At 49.1% G+C, this 18,884-nt stretch overlaps 3 protein-coding genes across 4 annotated transcripts in view; 2 read left to right on the forward strand and 1 right to left on the reverse strand.

The window, feature by feature from the left end:
• LOC125943063 (uncharacterized) overlaps positions 1-18,884 on the reverse strand; it is a 108,204-nt gene that overhangs the window by 28,164 nt on the left and 61,156 nt on the right. The window lies entirely within an intron of this gene.
• The window catches only part of LOC125943062 (uncharacterized), a 104,740-nt gene that overhangs the window by 16,514 nt on the left and 69,342 nt on the right, over positions 1-18,884 (forward strand). The window lies entirely within an intron of this gene.
• On the forward strand, positions 7,022-8,430 carry LOC119440169 (legumain-like). The gene has a single exon (XM_037705103.2). The coding sequence runs from the start codon at positions 7,025-7,027 to the stop codon at positions 8,348-8,350; it is 1,326 nt and encodes a 441-aa protein (XP_037561031.1). The 5' UTR covers positions 7,022-7,024; the 3' UTR covers positions 8,351-8,430.

Consider the following 18,884-nt stretch of genomic DNA (forward strand, 5'->3'; position numbering starts at 1 on the left):
TCGAATTCTTCGAAAACAGAAGCGTACAGAATACAACAGCAGGCCAATCTGGCAGACAGCACCTATCGGAACGAAAAATTTTCTGAATTCGTACGGTATTTTTAATTTTCTTTCACATTTACAACGACATGACCGAATTCTGTAACGACCATAACTTAGTCACATAATTAGCACAATTTGAGACTTATATCTGCTGAAGGTCAAGCCCAAATACTAGAATTTTGCAGAAAGTGTCAGATTCAAAATAGTGTCGACAGATATGGACCCGCGTTTGCAAGAAAGTCTTCACGGTAAAATGTTTGTAAGAGCATATGACGCCCAACCGAGAACGTATTATTGGCCAACGTAGCTGATCATTGCCAAACAGCCCTTACGAACAAATATACCTTGCGGATTTGGTGCCTGTTTCGCAGATGCTGACCCTTTCACGTAGCAATTTCCTAGAACGTTTTACTTCACACTCAGGGATAAAGCGTAAAGCAAGTGCATTTCAATTCTCAGGGATGGATGTAAGAACTGAAACTTGACACTTGTCCTCGAGACTCTGCTGTAATATGTGCTGCCAATCTGTATTCGCAAGAACATTACTACGCTAGAGCTGTTCTTGAAGGAGGCCGAAAACCAGCCGTGATGCCGAACATATAGTTAGCGAAGGTGACCAGCCAATCGCGAGGATCACTTACGAAAGAAAAACCTTCGTTAGTTTGGTGCTCAATATCGAGAGATGATGTCCAAAGCGAAGTGTGGTGGTCTACTCAATAGATCGAACAAAAAATGTGTCTCTCCTTGGTAGGGAATGGACTCTAAGTAGGTGGAAAACATAGAATTTAGCGAGAATTCATAATGATTGTTTATTGCTCGAATCAGGATGTGATTTCAGGAAGCAAGATTTTTTACAGCGAAGCTGTATATGACTAGGTCTGGTGGATCGCGTCCGAGGACAAAACGACGCGTAGAACAACCAATTTCTGGCGTCGGAAACTAGCCTCTCGTTCGCTTTGTATATACAAAATTTGTCATGGAAGGTTACGAATTTATACCTAACATGACTAAAAGGTCATTACATCAATAGCATCACATGCTTGTGAGTTACGTCACGATTAACGATAATAAAACCACGTGTTGTGCATACCCGCATTGGATATGCGGGTATGAGCCAGGGGTATTCGGGTGTGAGCCAAGGACCCGAAAGAAACAGTCGACCAACCAATAGCTATGTTTCATTCTCTTTTGACATACCCATTTTCCTAGCGATGGTCGTCAGACCCACCGTGATTGCTCAGTGGCGGTTGTGTTGGGCTGAGGCACGAGGTCGCGGGATCAAATCCCGGTCACGGCGGCCGCATTTAGATGGGGGCTAAATGCGAAAACACCCGTGTACTTCGATTTAGGTGCACGTTGAAGAACCCCAGGTGGTCCAAATTTCCGGAGTTCCCCACTACGGCGTGCCTCATAATCAGATCGTGGTTTTGGCACGTAAAACGCCATAACTAATTAGCGGCGTCATCAGTTGCCCTTGGACTCAGTAGGTAAGACCCGCGTCGCTCGCTCCGAATAGGAAGAGCGCGCCTTCAAGGAATGCTGGCGCGCTAAACAGCGCGAATCGGTGCGAAAGCGACGAAAAGCCGTACGCGCGTGGGCCCAACATGCTGCAGCCAATGATGCAAGGTGGTGTGAAACTAGTCGCCTAAACTCGCTTTCACTCGCACATGCAGCATACGGCGCACGGCGCCGCAACGAAGTTATGCATTCTGTCTTTTCAACCATTCACACTTACCAGCACATAAATAATGTAATATAATTAAACCAAACCAATAGCTTCGCTGGCCTTCCATCTTCACCTAGTGGAAGGGCTCTGATTTTTTTTTTTTTTGTGTCTGAGCCGTTATCGTCTTCCGAACTTAACAAAATTAAGTAAAAAAGAGAGAAACTTCCAATGATGTTTTTCTCACTAGTCTGAAATTTGTAGGGATTATGTACATCCCTTCGTCCACACGTTTTTTTTTTTGTCGAAGAAAGAAGCGTGTTTTTAAAGGTGCTCTGTATTGCAAGAACACGCGTGTGGATTCCGTTTCAATGAACATATCAGACCCGAGAGGGCGTAAAGTGAACGTAGAGCTATTCAATATGGCGTCAGTGCTTTCTTTTGATTATTTATTAGGACTGAGCTACTGTAACTCAGCTTCGCGCACCATTCGAAGCCAGCGTATACACGTTTCGAGTAATGCCGATAGCCCTGTTCGCAAACAGGTTTCCCGTCATCATCGTGAAAGATAGACTTAGGGCCTAGTGCAGGACGCATGTAGGAAGTGTGTGAGCTGGGGCATTGTAGGATGCAGATTTCAGTGATCCTGCTGTGGGATTCTTCTATAAGCATAGCGGGTTCGCTCCATAGCATGGCCGTGCAAGCTGAAGCTTGGTTCCGCGCAATGGGATTGACTTTTACGTCATAACGAATTCCATCAGAACAAACAACAAAGTTCTGGCTGAACCAACCTTGGGGTGACATATCCTAATTACGACAGCAGACGTTCTGCAGATTTTAGTGAGGAACGTGCCACTGAGCCACCATATGGAGCTTTGGTGAGAAAGCGGTACATTTATACAGCATTAAATCAAGTTCAATCACAAGACACAACATGCTCGACCTTGTAGGAATACGCCCGGGCCACAATACAATGAGAGACGCGCAGTAAATTTCTGTGGTATGAGCGCGTCCCGTGAATTCTTTATTGCATTGTGAGCTAGAAGATGAACTCGCTCACTTTCACAGCGAAGATGCTTATGGCTAGGGTTCCGTGCATTTTGTTCAGCGCGCAGAAACTCGGGTCTCACGCGAACACGCTCATGCCACAACTCGTGCATTCGTCGTCGTCTTCCACAGCTGGTCGTCGTCGTCCCTCGGATGTGCATTTTGAGTATAGTAGTTACCAAAAGGCACCATTTTCAGCGTCAGTAGACTCCCAGGTAGATAACAAAGGTCTCCTAAAGATTTGTCGCTGTGTGGCCTGCGCCGCAGCCATGTCTACGTTCGCACCGTCCTCTATTTGCCGGCATCCCAAGCGCTTGCGTATCTAGTTTCCTTTCCTTCCGCTACCCGTGGTGGCGTCGAAACGTCACGCGTGTCTAGTTTCCTACGGCTTCTCGGGGTGGCGGTCCTGTCGTCCACGCGAATTTATATAAAAAACCAGGAAGTTGCCGGTCTCCATTTTGAATTTCACTTCTCTGCTGTCGTAATGGGGAGGGCGCGTATAGTCAGGACTGCCGAGGAGCAGTGCGCCTACGTGCTACACAGCATCGCTGATCATGCACCTTCATATAGTTGAATGGCTCATTCTTTTTTATAAGTAAATTGTTGGTATGTGACGAACCTAGCGCGCCAAGCGTCTTATTTAACTTATTTCTAGTAAGAACAAGTGACATTTAGTTTTTTTATTTTGACAAGAAACCGCAAAAAGTTCACAAACGGCCAAATGATGAGACGCGCCAAAGAAAGCTATTGCTTTGCATGAAAGATGGAAACCAAGAAACGCAGCATGCGGCAATCTCGGTGTCATCTAGCACAGCTGAAGTTTGAGCTCACTAACGTTATATTCGGCCATACGATCAGGTCGCTTGTTGGTAGCCACCGTTGCATGGCTGCATCCTTGACAAGAAACATTGACACACGTCATTCACGGCAAGCATGCTGCTCTATAAATCGGTATGTCGAATGTCAGTTGAGGAAGGCTGGAGAAATAGTATGAAACACACAACACCGTAGTTGGGCTGGCAACCGGCTCCTTGACCTTGGCAGCGTCTATCCTTAACAGGGCCGGTCGAAAACCATGGAGTGTCGCCTTATTGTGGAACAGGGTTTCGGCTTTATGCAAGACGTCGATGGCTGCACTGTTAAAGTGTTCTACAGAAAAAGAAAATGAGAAGGCATGTCAATTTCCGAAGCACATTTTTTTCTTTTCTGTTTTTTGTGAGCATGTATTTCTGTGATTTCAGCAGAACAATATGTTTATTGTTTTTCGGTTATTTTAGAGAAAAAATCTTTGGTTGTTTATTCCATTAGGGAGTAACTAAGTCCCCTTGGATTGCAGCATTCATTTAGTACTAAACGTGCAGTTCTAGCATGCGGTTACAAGATCGTACATGTTCAGATGAGCGCACTTCGTAGAACATATGAGATGCGTCACATGATGTGAGATGCACTTGAATTAGCCTCCTTTTTACGACGCCCTTTGAGTACAACGATGGTATGCAACAGTAAGTGCATATATATTATTAGAATACGAGGAGGAGGAGGTGCGGACAAAAAGTGTAAGAGCTTATATGGTTCGCGTTAAGAAATTTCAACGCGGGAAAAATAGGAGCAGCAGAGAGTACACAAGGACAGCGTTGATTCACACCTGTATATTGCACAAAGCGTGACCGTCGAAACGCCCATGCAGAACAGCAAGCACTAAAAGTATACGCGACACGAGTAAACAGATATTGCACCCAACCACAAGCACCAGCTAGCAAGCAGCTGCCGCTGTCCATGTATGCTTCTCTAAAGTCCTGGTATTTTCTGCGCTAAAATGTTTTAATATGAATAACGACCACCTATCCCGACCTTTAGCTGTTGTGGAATATAAGGATACGATGCGCTCTCAATCAAATGAGCTATTCAGGAAAAAAAAAGGATAACGTTCAATTGCCCCTTTCTGTTGCGTACGTTGCCTTGCCTGCGCCTATGACAGCCGTCAAATTACAATGCCTTATTTCTGTCGGGTCACGAAACCGAGGACAGACGATTATTCGTATTTACGGCGTGTAACGTTGCAGTTGTTGTCGTGCAATCGTCATCACTTCAGCAACGTCTCCTTAAGTCAACTTGCCATCGTCATAGCGCCTTCGTCGATCCATCAACGTCATTCCGTTTAATCATTCTAATGTATTTATGCTGTCTTCATTGAATTGTGATTGTGCCGCCGTTGTCATGTCGTCGTCATTGCGTCATCGTCACGCTGTCGCTATCATGCATCCGTTGTCATACCGTCACTCTCATGCCGTCGTACTCGTGCCATAGTCGTCATTTTAGCTTCGTCATCCGGTTGTCGTCATGCTGGCGCCGTCACAGAATCATTGTAATTCGCTCACAGTCACCTGATTGCCTGCATGTCGTCGTCATGCCGTCGTCGTTTTACTGCCTTTATTTTTCGATCAACGCCATTCTTTGTTCGTCGTAGCCGCTGCATGGACGTCATAGAGGTGTCACCATGCTTCCATGTTCATGGGTGGCTTTGACAAGCTAGTGCCATGAGTCTAGGTGCGCCGAGGACTGAAAGCTTCGAATGAGGTGCTATCTCGCCGCTTAGTTCGCGTTGAAGCGAGAGGCCGCACGAAGGTCAATTCGATCGCTGCTGCTGCCACCGCTTTCCTTCTAACAATCGTTTTCACAACGAGTGTCCGCAGTCATCGAGTGAAATGTGCTTATGTTTGCCTGTGCGCGCGTTACACCATGCTTGTTGAGAGAGTGAGAAAAAAAAGATAAAGGAAAGACAGGGTAGTTACCAGAGGTTATCTCCGGTAGGCTACCCTGTACCGGGGTAGGGGTAAAGGGATGCGAAAGGAGAGAGAGAAAAATAAGTAGAAATAAAAAATAAAAAAGGAAGGAAAGAAAAGAAAATCGCACACACACACAAAACAGAACTGTTTCTGTGGGCACTATCACGCAGTCTGCGAAGGCGTTATCGCGTTGCATAGTGTCAACGTTCCAGCCTACGTAACACAGGGCAGAGTCACAATTTGTCACTGAGTCCGGTGTCTTTTAAGTAACGCATCAGTGCCTTCAGGGCGGCTCGCGCCGTTGTTTGTGTAGGCCAGTTTCCAAGGATGCTTTTTTCTGTTATTAGGTGTTTGTCCGGTTGATGTGTTGTCGCTGAGAGTGCTGCTCTCTGTGGGTTGAAACAAAGAAGGTGTGCGATTGTTTCGTTGCACCCGCAGAATTCACCAAGTGGGCTATTGGCCATTCCGATACGAAAGGAGTACGCATTTGAAAATGCTACTCCAAGTCACGGGGACCTTATATATTTCGTCAAAAGGAGATGGTTGTATAAGTGATATATCAATTTTTTTAAAGGAAACTGAGATGATGTTCTTGCGCGGCATGTTGTAATCTTTGAAGTGTGTCATGTGATCCCCCCTATTGTACATACGTCATTGAGAGTATATATTGACAACGTAGGAAAAAATAAAGTTAGTTGAAAGTTTGTCCTCGTCCGTGTCTATTACTGTGTCCGTGCTTAGTTTGCGCATAACCGTTTCCTTTGCAAGTATGAACCAACTCGCCCAGCAGAAAGTTTTACTGAGTCAGATTCATTCGTCTGCAACAGAACGTACCATTATCTTGTTGTTGATAAAACATTACCAGAAGTGGGTGTCACCAGTTGCGCCAGATAATTATGGCGCACTCTTCTGACGTGCCCGTTTGCACGGCAGCATATTTCTATTCACTCACTTTGCGATTACACTCGTTGTGCAAAACGTTTGAGTATTTACATTTATAGCTGGCGCTGCACATAAAGCCCTTCATTTTGCCTGCATGAAATAAAGTGATCCGGACGAATCAGAGGAAAGACACAGAAATTAGTTATTACAACCATCGTTGAAGTCATCGAAAGATTTCCGGTCCTGGCACATCACCTGTTTGGCATTTTAAAGCTTGCGGTAAATCACGTTACATGCATTGGATGCTGGTCATCGTTTAAGCAGGAACAGAGACATAGTGCATATTACGAACAATTATGAAGGAACAACATTTACATATTTATGTAAGGTCAGCTGTCATGACCAACCTTTTCTCATTTTCAGCTAAAGCCCGTGAACGCTCGCTTGTCCGCATAACGTAAATTCTTGCTTGAGCCGCCAGCTTACTTTAAGTGGTGCAACATGCCAACTAATTAGTACCATTTCTTCTGCAGGACTTGACAACGGCGTGAGAAACTTCCGAAGGCCGACCGAAGAAAAGTATGCTTGTAGACCACTACTAGGCATGCTCAGTAGTGCATCGTTGTTCGCTACATTATTCTCATTGACATTGGTGGTTGCCGTGGCTTCAGATACAGCAAGGTCACAAGAGGCTAATGGCGCCAATGAGGCAAAATTGTGGGCCCTCCTTGTCTGCGGTTCTGATGGTTACAACAACTACCGCCACCAAGCGGACATCTGCCACGCCTACCAAGTGCTGCACAACCACGGCATCCCCGATGAACACATTGTGGTCATGATGAAAGATGACATTGCTAACAACAGCTTGAATCCTACTCCTGGGGTGATTATTAACTACCCAAACGGCCCAGACGTATACCGTGGAGTTCCCAAGGACTACACAGGGGACCTTGTAACTCCTTCAAACTTTCTAGACGTTCTTCAAGGCAAGAAAGTAAAAGGAGGAAGTGGAAAGGTAATTTCCAGTGGGCCCAACGATCACATTTTCATTAATTTTGTGGACCATGGTGCACCAGGTTTGCTCATGTTTCCTGACGAAGTACTGCATGCCAGGCAGCTCGTCAGTGCAATCATTGAAATGCACGAACAAAAAAAGTTTGACAAAATGGTTTTATACGTCGAAGCCTGCAAGTCAGGCTCCATCTTTGATGGCTTGCTGCCTGCCAACGTCAGCATCTATGCCACAACAGCAGCGAATCCTTTTGAAAATTCTCAAGCCTGCTATTTAGACATGGGGAGACACACGTATCTGGGCGACTGCTACAGCCTGCTTTGGATGGGAGACTCGGAAAGGGCCGATCTACGCAAAAGGACAGTGGTAGATCAGTTTGAGTTCGTAAGGAATGTAACGAGTACAAGCCACATCATGCAGTATGGCGACTTTAGTGTTGCAAGACTCCTTCTGAGCCAATTTCAGGGAAACAAGCGACATAAGCCTATCGTACACGCCGCGGCTCTCAGCGATCCAGTCTATAGCTACGATGTCCCCGTTGTCATTCTTGAGAAGAAACTAGCGAAGGCTTCCGACAACGCAACCAAGGATTCATTGAAGCGTGAACTGGAACGAACAGTACGTAATAGGTCGTTTCTGAAAAGCACCATCACAGAAATTGCCAAGTTAGCTTCCGGAGGAAGTGCGGAGCATACAACCGCTATTCTAGGTTCACAACTACCTCTCAGAAACTTCGACTGCTATGAGAAGGCGGTGCAATGCTTCAGTTATAGGTGCTTCAAACTTTCCAAGAACACTTACGCTCTGGAGTACCTCTACGTCTTGGTAAACATGTGTGAATTGGGATACGACGTCAGTAACATCACTCAAGCATTGGAGATTGTATGCACTTACCCAACGTTTCACGGAATTGTGTAGTACAAATTGCTCGCGGGCTGAAACACATTTATGTTTGCCCTCTCGTTTCAAGCAAAACGTGCTTCAAGGAAGCTCTACGCTAGCTTGCAATTAAGAATAGCGTATAACGCTTTCTTAGTACATTACTGGTGCTCGAACCATACAGGTCCATGCAATTGTGATACTTGCACCAGCTATATTGAAATAGTCAGTAAGGTTTGGAAAATAGATTGGGTAAATTGGAAATAATATTATCAGTTTACAATTGCAGTTTAATATGGAAATAATGTTTCCGCCGAAGCAGGAAACATCATATGCATCCATTTAACACACTACCAAGAGTAACTAGAATCGTAATGATTGTCGCCTAAACTGAACAGGAAGTAAAGATTGAGTCACGTATATATACTGCTACCTAGAGGGTGGGCTTGACATTACAAATTTTGTCTTTCAGTGCCCAGCATGCTCTACTCAGGCGCCAGTCAGCCCGTGGTACTATACATTACCAACGCCAATTCTCATGGTCTCTTTGTAGCCCACAAGAACATGACCTTTCCTTCTTGCCTGCCGCGGTTTTAACAGCGAAGCTGGTTTAGCTGGAGATAGTCCGGTGGTGTACGCCCGAAATGTTGGCTGATCCTGGAGGTAGTGCAGAAAGGGTCCAAGCGCAATGGCACATACCCCTGTGAACTGGCGAAGGTGCTTAAGCTCGAGTATGGTCCGTCGAGTGTACGCCGCCAAACCTCCGCCTGGCGATGACATCACCACGCGTCGCCTAGCAACGCCGAGCCGCAGCTGCGCCCACCGCGCCGAGCGTCGCCGCAGTTGCGTGAGCCGTGATGTCAACACGTGCGCCGCATCGCTTCGCCTTAGCTTTGCCGAACTATGACGTCACTGCGCCGTGCGGAGTGGCGGCCACGGATTCGCAATGGCGGAGCGAAGCCGTGACATCTCTGCGCCGATCCGTGGGATATAGAGCTCTGCGTCGCCACCGCGGCGACACAAGAGCCCCGAAGAAGAGCGTCACTCCCGGAAAACGAGAAGCGCGGCTCGAACGCTGCCGCGCTGCTACTGGAGAGCGAGTGTGACGACTTCGGTCTGATCCCGAGTATCGTGCCGCCGAAGCGACGGCGAAACGTCGGCGATTTGCGGAAGATCCGGAGTTACGAGCCCGCGAAACCGAGCAAAATCGTTTGAGCGTCTAGATGCTTTAATGACCGAGTGTTCGTTGCTCCTTGGGCTGTCGGTGATTCTGGGGTGATCTTGCGCAAAACGTGGCCGAGTCTCGAAGCATAACCTTGCAAAAACTTGACCGAAGCAAGGTAAACCTAGGTGGCTTCGCCAGCTTTGCGTTTGCCCAGTCTTCGCACCAGTAGTGTGAAGCTGCCCCCATTTTTTTACAACGTATGCGGTTATGGGCTCATTCTAATAGCCGTTTCGGTTCGCGTTGTTGTCCGCCGCCGCCACCGCGTAATCGCTATTGCCCGAAATGCGAAAAAAAGTACTCGGTCTCCACCGGGATCGAGCCCAGGCCCGCTGCGTGGGAGTCGGATACTTTTTACCACTGAGCAACGAAAGCGCTTGCTATCAGGGTCAGAAAAATACCCTATAAATGCGCCCTAGGCAGGCACGCAGGCGCAGACGACCCATGCCTCCGCCAGTAGGGTGGCACCATCTAGTTAACGCGCCTGAAAAAGCCGCGTGCACAGGCGCAGACGGACGTGATGCGATTCAGACGAGGCGCGCCGTAAAGGCGATCCCGATTTGAGATGAGCGCCACGTATTCTCGGTACCTCTCGGCGTCTCCTCGCAAGGTACGAACCGCTGCTGAAGAAGCGAATCGTAGAGCTATGTGTGCGGCTACAACCTAGCATATTGGGCTCAGCAGACTGCTGTGCAAAGAGCATTACAAACCGGATCTTGCCGTCGACGCCAGGGGGGCAGTTGTGACCGCGCTCGTCAAAACGAGGCGAGGAGACTTTGCCGCAAAGAACCTGTTGTGGGTGGTGCCCAAATTGCTACTCTTAATCCGCTCCACCAGCTTGCGCTGTGACTGTGCTGGGTGTGCCGCGCAGGCCAATGACTTTTTTGTTCTCGAAACGCGTACGATCTCAGCGTCGTAGACTCCCGAGGCAGCGAGTTAGCATCGGCAACCGTCAAGGCACGCAACCCGGAAACGCCGGACGAAGCGGCAATCGCTCTCGCCACCACCACATGTACAGACACAGCAGTCATTTTCACCGACTCTCAGGCCGCCTATAGAAACTTCTAGAGGGGCCGCATCTCGGCCGATGCACTCAAGATACTAAAACGACGTCCCATACACCTGTGTAACGTGGGTACCCGGGCACGCGGGAGCAGAAGGGAACGAAGCGGCCCCAGCCGCTGCCCGCGAGCACGTCAGCCGGGCTCCCCTCGCTCCACACGCTCTCCGACCCGCGGCATAAGAGTCGGAGGCCGTACCCAACAACTATTCGGCGATATTGCAACGCTACATGCTTGTGCGCAGGGGGTACCCTCCACCGCACGCAAACTCGGCAAATAAAGAAGCGTGATCCTCAGACGCCTACAAAGAAATACGTACACTCACGGACCTATAATGCACCGGCTCTACCCGACGCTCCACGGCTACCTTTGCGCACTCTGAAGCGTACCCGACACCCGGGCACACTTGCTCCTTGAATGCCTGTGGCATGAAGACAGCGAAATGCAGCTGTAAATGGACGCGAACCGAGCAGCACCAGCAAACGAAGACCACCTAGTCGAAACGTGGGAGGCCAAGCTCGCCCTTTGGGACCTGGAAGACCTGCGACAACCCGTCGTCAGGGCCAAGAGGGCAGTCGAAGCCAGAGGGTTCCTGAACTAAGGAACCTTCCCACCTCAGGGTGATACTGATACTGGGCCTCGCTCGAGAGACTGTTTCAACAATAAACGTTTCTTTCTCTCTATTCTCCGTGCCTTACTTTCCGCTGCATACTACCTTTTGCGGAGACAGCTTTAGCATGCTGTACGCAGAGGCCTTGCGTATACTGTAATATATCTAGTCTAGATCAGGCATAAACCAAATGCAGCTAACAGCTTCCCGGGCTACGTATGCACTACAATTCTTGGACTGAGCTTCGTGGGCTTTGCGGAGCTTGTGCAGCTGGCGCGGCAACATGGCGGCGCCTAAGCCCCTGGGTTAGATGTGCACCTTTCCTACGTGATATTGCAGGACTAGCGATAGCAAGGTTTAGCGATATTCTTGAACCCCTCAGGCGGTGTTTTAACGATATACAGGTGTGATATACTGGTTTAAAGCAGTACGCAAGCCACCGGCTGCTGGGCGGCAGCAACAGCGCCCTGGCAACTAACAGGCGTTTCAGAACACATAGCATAATGAGGAGCACTGCAGCGGCGTCACAGAAATCGCACTTGGATGGCAACCGAGATAATACCAACGCTGTAAGTCCGCACCCCGCGAAATGTCAGATAACGTCAGCTTGACGTTTCTGCCCGTTTCTCTCAGACCAATAAATGCAGATCGCACTTCAGCACGAACGGTTGAGTGCTCACAGTGAGTGCGCGCAGAACGCTCATGCCAGCAGCGGGAAGCAGAACATTGCGCTGGCTGCACCTCCGAGCAGACCCCGCGGAGAAGCGTTCACTGTGCGTCAACCTGGCTACGTCATTTTTGCAGCCGAACACACTACGCGTCTATGGAAACCCTCGAACCTCTCGCGCTTGGGAAGCACATGCACCGTCTATAGGGGTACAACACGACTGTGGCAACGGCGACCGGCGTGAACGCGCCTCGAGCGACCGTCAATTGCTATCAGAAAAAAAAAATCGTCGGCCCTTCCCTTCCAGGTAACAGGGGGGCACGCTAAGCTTGTCGTAACCTCAAAATTGGGTGTCGCGTTCCCTGGCTTCCGGGTTCGCTGCCCTTCGTTGATGCTGAGCTTCGGTAAGACGGGCTTTTAATGTGGGATCCGCTGCCTGCCGCTGTAACCGAGGCTAGGCTTGGGCTGCCTTGAACGCAGGATCCGCACGGCGAGCGCGAGCCTGCTCCCGGGGACGTTGAAAGCGTTTCTCCTGGAAAGCGGACTATTCTGCCGTCAACCGAACAACGGGACCTTCCCATCCGTTTGCCGAGCGTGCACTGAAAAGGAGACCCGACATAACGCGGGAGAGACCCTTTCCTTCCCTTGCCCGTCTTCGGGCGCGCGCCTATACTCCTGGTTGGGTGCCCCCGTCGCGTGTTACGGGAGCGCGCCTCACGCGTTTCACTTAGCCTTCCCCGTCGTTTACTTTCACTTGTGCGAGACTTGCGTCAGACGGTGTTTTCTTTCTTTGCGGTCACACCTTCAACGGCACCGACACTTATGAGGCAATAAAAGCTTCATTTGAAAGTATTAGTAAAAAAAGTATGGGGTTTTACGTGCCAAAACCACGATCTGATTATGAGGTACGCCGTAGTGGGGAACACCGGAAATTTAGACCACCTGGGGTTCTTTAACGTGCACCTAAATCTAAGTACACGGGTGTTTTCGCATTTCGCCCCCATCGAAATGTGGCCGCCGTGGCCGGGATTCGATCCCGCGACGTCGTGCTCAGCAGCTCAACACCATAGCCACTGAGCCACCATGACGGGTTGTATTAGTAAAATCACCTTCTGCTTATGGTATATTGTCTTGGTCCTTATCGCATTCTGATTCGGTTTGACACTAATGGAGAACCTTCCTGCCAGTTGTATTTCTCTTGTACACTCGCGAGCGCGTGGTTAAACCTAATGTGCTGAGTGTTTGGATCGTCATTCATTACATGCAGAAGCTCTGGCCGAAGTGTTTAATGTACAATGAAACGTGAATGCTGGACTGTTGAGAAAGTCTTCTTCACAAGGACGTTGGTTTGCAACGAAATTGAAGACAATGCATGCCTAAATATCTTCGGCACAATGTCGGTCTTGCCTTCTAAATACTCGCCAAGGCTTCTGAATTCCGGGTCTGTTCAAGGCTGTTACGCAAAGTCGTCGGCGCTTTTTGTTGCCGTCAATGTTTCCACGTCTTGATCGTGGCGTGGCGGCGGGTGATTTGAAGCGCAAGAAAGCAGACATCATCACTGTGTTGCCGTCCAGACTAGTTAGTCACGGTGATGTCACACTTTTGCAGTCGGAGGCTCCACCGTGCAAGGCAGCCTAAATAGTTCTTCAAATGTAGCAGCCAACACTGGGTGTGGTGGTTGTTTACGACAGTAAACGGCCTACCGCATAGATATACGCAATATGAACGCAGCATTGAGGATAACAAGGCACTCTTTCTATCTCGCAGAATAATTTTGGCTTCTTTCGATAGCGATCCGCTACCCTAACCTATAACCCTTTAATGTCCATCTTTTACCTCCATTACTGTTCCAAGTCGGCCGCCGGAACAGTTCGTCAAAATTTGCGGCCAAGACGCTAACGTCGTCCATCTCGGCAAGAAAGGTCTGCCATTTCAAGCCAGCCAGTACCGTGTCCATTACCCGCTGGATGTGGCGGGTGGCCTGCAAATTTCTCATTGCGGGACCATGAACATACAAGGTGTCCCTGATAACTTTAGCCATGCTGTTCAATGAAAAAAAGACAAAAAACATTGAAAACATTGTGCAAGATACAATTGCAAGACCTACGGCGTTCGGCCGTAATACCTCTGACGGCCGAGCACCACAGGTATAAACTTACGTCTTGTACCGTGTTTTATTGCGATAGCAGTTATATGGACACTCAAAGCGGATTTCTGCCGTCGCCGTCGCCGTAGGGTTCCGTATAACGTCAAACGGCGATGAAACTGTCGCCGCGCGCCGTATCCTGTATGTGCGAGTGAAAGCGTGCGTTCACGGGGAGCGAATGCACGGCGGAGAGCAAACGCGCGTTCTGCGCCATGCTCCCTGAAGGGCTGCAAAATTAAGCATCTCTTTCCTCCTTTACAATCACCATGTATAAGAGCAAACGCGACTTCTTCCGTCGCACGAAAGGCCGTAGGGGGACGGGAGGAAGGAAGGGGAGGCGACGTTTAGCTGCGGCACCAAATGCGTATTTATATAAAAATGTTGCGAGGCGAGAAGGTGGTAAAGACTTCCGACGCTGCTCGACAAGTGTCTTGTTCTGATCTCGTCGAGAACCTCCGAGCCGATCCCAAACTTTCCCCTATTCCCCACCCAACTCGAGAGGACTGGGAGGCGACCGTGCTCAACAGCTCCGGACTAGAGAAACAACGAGCTCTGGTCCAACGGGCTCGAGTGGCGGCTTCGACCAATGACGTCCCGGACTAAGGATGACACCTAGTTTCATGGAGCTCACGGGCTTCACCCTCTCTCTTTGTTCAATAAAAGTTTCCACCACCACCACCTCCAGAGGCACCGGGAACAGTCACCAACGCCGCGCGCGTTCGGCGCGAACGCGTCGACAACAGTTCTGCGCGTTGCTGGTGCTTTTGTATGTCCAAGTTTATACAGGTGATAAAACTACTATCCTTACTGCGTATAGCTCTCTACTAATTTGCTATCACAATTTTGACGACGATTCATAGAATGCCTGTACTCTTGTATCGGTTTGTTTCTCTGCAAAATCTGGGAGCTGCCGCTCCCTTGTTGCGGCAATGGACGAAGAAGCCCTCGAGGACCTTCCTGGCGCCCAACCATCACGTCCGGTCGCGTCCAGGAAACGTGGAAACGCGTCAACTGATACGTACAGCGAGGCAACCGAGTTGTACGCGTACTCCGACAGCGTCGACTCGTCGGAGGACGATTTCACGCTTGTCATGAGTCGAAATACAAAAAGAAGACTGCTACGGAGGTAAGCATCGGCAAGTGTCTCCACCGTGAAGACAACACCACAGCGCTGGCCGTACACTATGCTCTTCATGCCCGGGGACCGTGTGTCCAATCTGCGACTTCTAAACAGGCAAGGCCTTTCTGCGTTTCTTGAGGGAATCGCACACAACGAGATCAAAGACGTGAGAATAAACGCACGGAGGAATGTACTCGCAGTAGACGTTCTACACCGTAGTGCGCTGCAAAGCCTGAGGCCTGTCTTTGTCGACAAAGTGAAAGTGCGATCCATGATTCCTACAGGCTGCAATAGCACTGTCGGCGTCATTTATGATGTCGATATTTCTATAACAACGAACGACTTGCCAATAATAATAAAGCCAACTACAGAAAGCATTCTTATCACGCACATGGCAAGACTTAGCAACACACGTTGCCTGAAGCTTGTGTTTGAGGGAGACAGCCTTCCCTCACACGTCAATGTTGGCCACGTCCGCCATACAGTCCGGCCATACGTACCGAAGTCCCTGCAATGTTGCAAATGCTAGAAGATGGGACACGTAAAAGGTGTCTGTAGAAACAATCTCGTGTGCCCACGGTGCGCTGAATCTCATTAGGAAGAAGCCTGCCGCGCAACTGTGTTAAAGTGCCCTAACGGCCATGGTACCCATGAGGCTTCATCCAAGGATTGCCCGCGGGTGAGGAACGAGCGAGCGGTACTCAAACGTATCGTACGGGACTATTCTACACAGAGAGAGGCTGCCGTTACTCTCAGGCGACGACGACATCGCCACCGAAGAGCATCACGAAGAGTTGCATCTACCGATAGAGATGCACCATCTTCCGGCAAAGCGGCTACCATTCCAACGCCGACTTGCACAAAGACGGACACTGCGAAAATGAGACTCGCACCTCCTGAAGAGTGGTCTACACTTACACGAGCACAACCTGCCTCAAAGTCATATGAAATCGCGCCGCCCTCAATTACCTCACAAACCGCTGAGCGACGACAACTGAGGATCGCCAAGTCATAGCGATGTTGCAGTCACTTATGGACGCCATGCGCATTATACTGAGCAGCATGAAAACCCCGTCGGCGCAGAGCGCACTGCAGGTGCTGGACACCTTGAATCCGGTACTTGCGGCTCTAGCGTAAAACCACGGCCCGAGAGATGGCGTCGTTTCAAGAGAAAGTCAAGAATGCATCTGTCTTTCAGTGGAACGCAAGAGGGCTTAAGTCACGCATGGCCGACTTTAGACAGTTTGTCTTTACGCACCAATTCCCCATTATCGTGATATGCGAACCAAACTTGTCAGCTCCCATCAGACTGTCCGGGTATGAGTGCTTTATGTCCTGTACCCACGGAGAGTGCAGCAAGATTGTTGTTTATACGCCGTCACTTATGTGCATCACCCAGTGCCTCCTGACGAAGTAAATCAATACATTTGCTTCACAGTGAAGAAGAAGAAGCTCACGTTCACAATCTTGGAGCCTACTTATCTCCAACAAGTCGTCTGGATGTTGAGCGCTTACAAGGAATTTTGACATCGACTCCACAGCCGTAGGTGATCACTGGCGATTTTAATGCCCACCATTACCTATGGGGAAGCTCCAAAAGGAGCTGTAGAGGCATAACATTAGTGTCCTTTGCCTCTGAAAGTGAACTTTGCCTGTCAAAAGATGGGAGCCCCACTTATCTGCGTGGATCAGTGTAGAGTAGCTGCTTGGACCTTACCTTCGTTTCACCGTCGTTTTCAAGAAGAGTGCACTGGTTTTCGGATTTAGAAACGCGAGGTAGCGACCACATCCCAAGTTATTTAAAGATTGAAGGTCTGACTAGCTCCAAGTCTCCCAGAGCCGTCCAGTGCACCGATTGACCTAAATACAAAATAATCATGGAAGACTGCTGTCGTGACGGTACCTCCTACAACCTAGAGGGCGCGATAAGTGATGTTATACAAACAACCACGCATTCGTTTTCGAAGAGTTCTGCCCGTTCCAATTTCGACATCGAACTCGAGAAACTTCGAGCAATTCGCCGTCGTGCGGAACGAAGATATAGACGCACGAAGTCCACTCATAATTTGAGATTGGCTAGACGAACACAAAAGAAAATACAGCGTCACATGAACAAACTGGCTTCCCGACAATGGGTATCCTTTTGCGAGTCCCTGGATCCGCGAAAACCTTTATCGATTATATGGAGGACTGTTCGTGGCTTTCGCACAACCTTTGGTCCGCGCCACCTGTTTAAATCTCTGGCACTACATCTACAATGTATAGAGATTAACGTCACTGAATCTTTCTGCAGAAAGATTGCTGGCGAGGCAAATTCCGATGGAACGGGAATGGGGACGCTCGACCACCCGCTGTTCTCACGCGATCCCCGCATGGAGTGCCCGTTTTTTATGGAAGAATTAGAAGCTGCGCTGGCTTTGTGCAAGCGTTCTTCAGCGCCAGGACCAGACGGTATTATGTACCATGCCCTGTGTAACCTAGGAGACCAAGGTCGGAAGGTACTCTTGCTCCTTTACAGTGACTCCTGGCAGACGGGTACGGTTCCGCAGGAAAGGAAGTCAAGTCGCCTCATTCCACTTCTCAAATCTGGCAAGTCGCCTTTGGACATTTCCTCATACCGTCCGATCGCACTTGCCAGTTGTGTCGGAAAAACAATGGAAAGAATAATTTTAACACGTCTGGAATGGTACTTAGAGTACTATGAAATCTACCCAGACGCTATGGCTGGATTCAGGCGTGGCCGTTCGTCAACAGACAACGTTGTTGACTTAGTAATATTTGTGCAACACCAGAAGGCCTGTAAATGACGATCTGCTGCTCTGTTTCTAGACGTTAAAGGGGCCTACGATAATGTCACCCATGAAGCCATCCTCGCCGCGTTAGAAGCAGTAAGACTTGGTGGTAAGATATATATGTGGGTGTGCAGCTACTTACAGAGAAGATGATTCTACGTGCACATTGAAAATGGCTCGACATCCGAGCATTACGGTAGCCGAGGAGTGCCTCAAGGCGGGGTGCTTAGCCCGATGCTTTTCAATCTAACCCTCATTGGATTAGTTGACAACCTGCCAAGCACCGTACGACTTTCCATCTATGCGGACGACATCTGCATTTGGGCATCAGGTGTAACACGACTTCAGCTTCGCGCTCGGCTTCAGAAGGCAGCCATAATGACATTTTGCTCCTTCGTCAACAAGGACTTAAAATTTCATGCGGAAAGTGCGCAATGGTGGCATTCACCAGGAAGCCAATGTCTGCTTACGGCATATCAATTAACAGACAACTTTTATTATACAGCAGAAGTCACAGGTTCCTGGGGAGTCGTAATTGGCGACTGTCTTGGACTCCGCACGTGAATTACGTGAAAAAGCGGCTGCCTTCTATCTGTCACCCGTTCAGGTTCTTTGCAGGAAAACTTTCGGGAGTGTCTATACACGCTACGTTACAGCTGTACATGGTGTTCTTCGTTGGATTCCTGCGGTACAGTCTGCCTGCAATATCCAACAACGGCAAGACTAACCTGCGTACGATTAGAGCATATAAGCCCAAGCCTTTAAGATATGTCTTGGCTTACCACGCAGTGCGTCAACGGCTGAAACCATTGCCATTGCCCAGGATTACTCAATCACGACGAACGCCGCACCGCACCATTGAGACAATGCGTACGCATCTCATACACTATGCTAGGACCCCTTCCCACCACCTGGCGAGGCTCACTGCTGAAAGGACCTGCTCGACATTTAGCGC

This window comes from Dermacentor silvarum, chromosome 2 (assembly GCF_013339745.2).
Source record: "Dermacentor silvarum isolate Dsil-2018 chromosome 2, BIME_Dsil_1.4, whole genome shotgun sequence".
Classification (NCBI taxonomy): Eukaryota; Metazoa; Arthropoda; class Arachnida; order Ixodida; family Ixodidae; genus Dermacentor; species Dermacentor silvarum.

Bases quoted from the DNA above. Each gene is read 5' to 3' on its own strand.
- LOC119440169 (XM_037705103.2), top strand. From the start codon at position 7,025: ATGCTCAGTAGTGCATCGTTGTTCGCTACATTATTCTCATTGACATTG.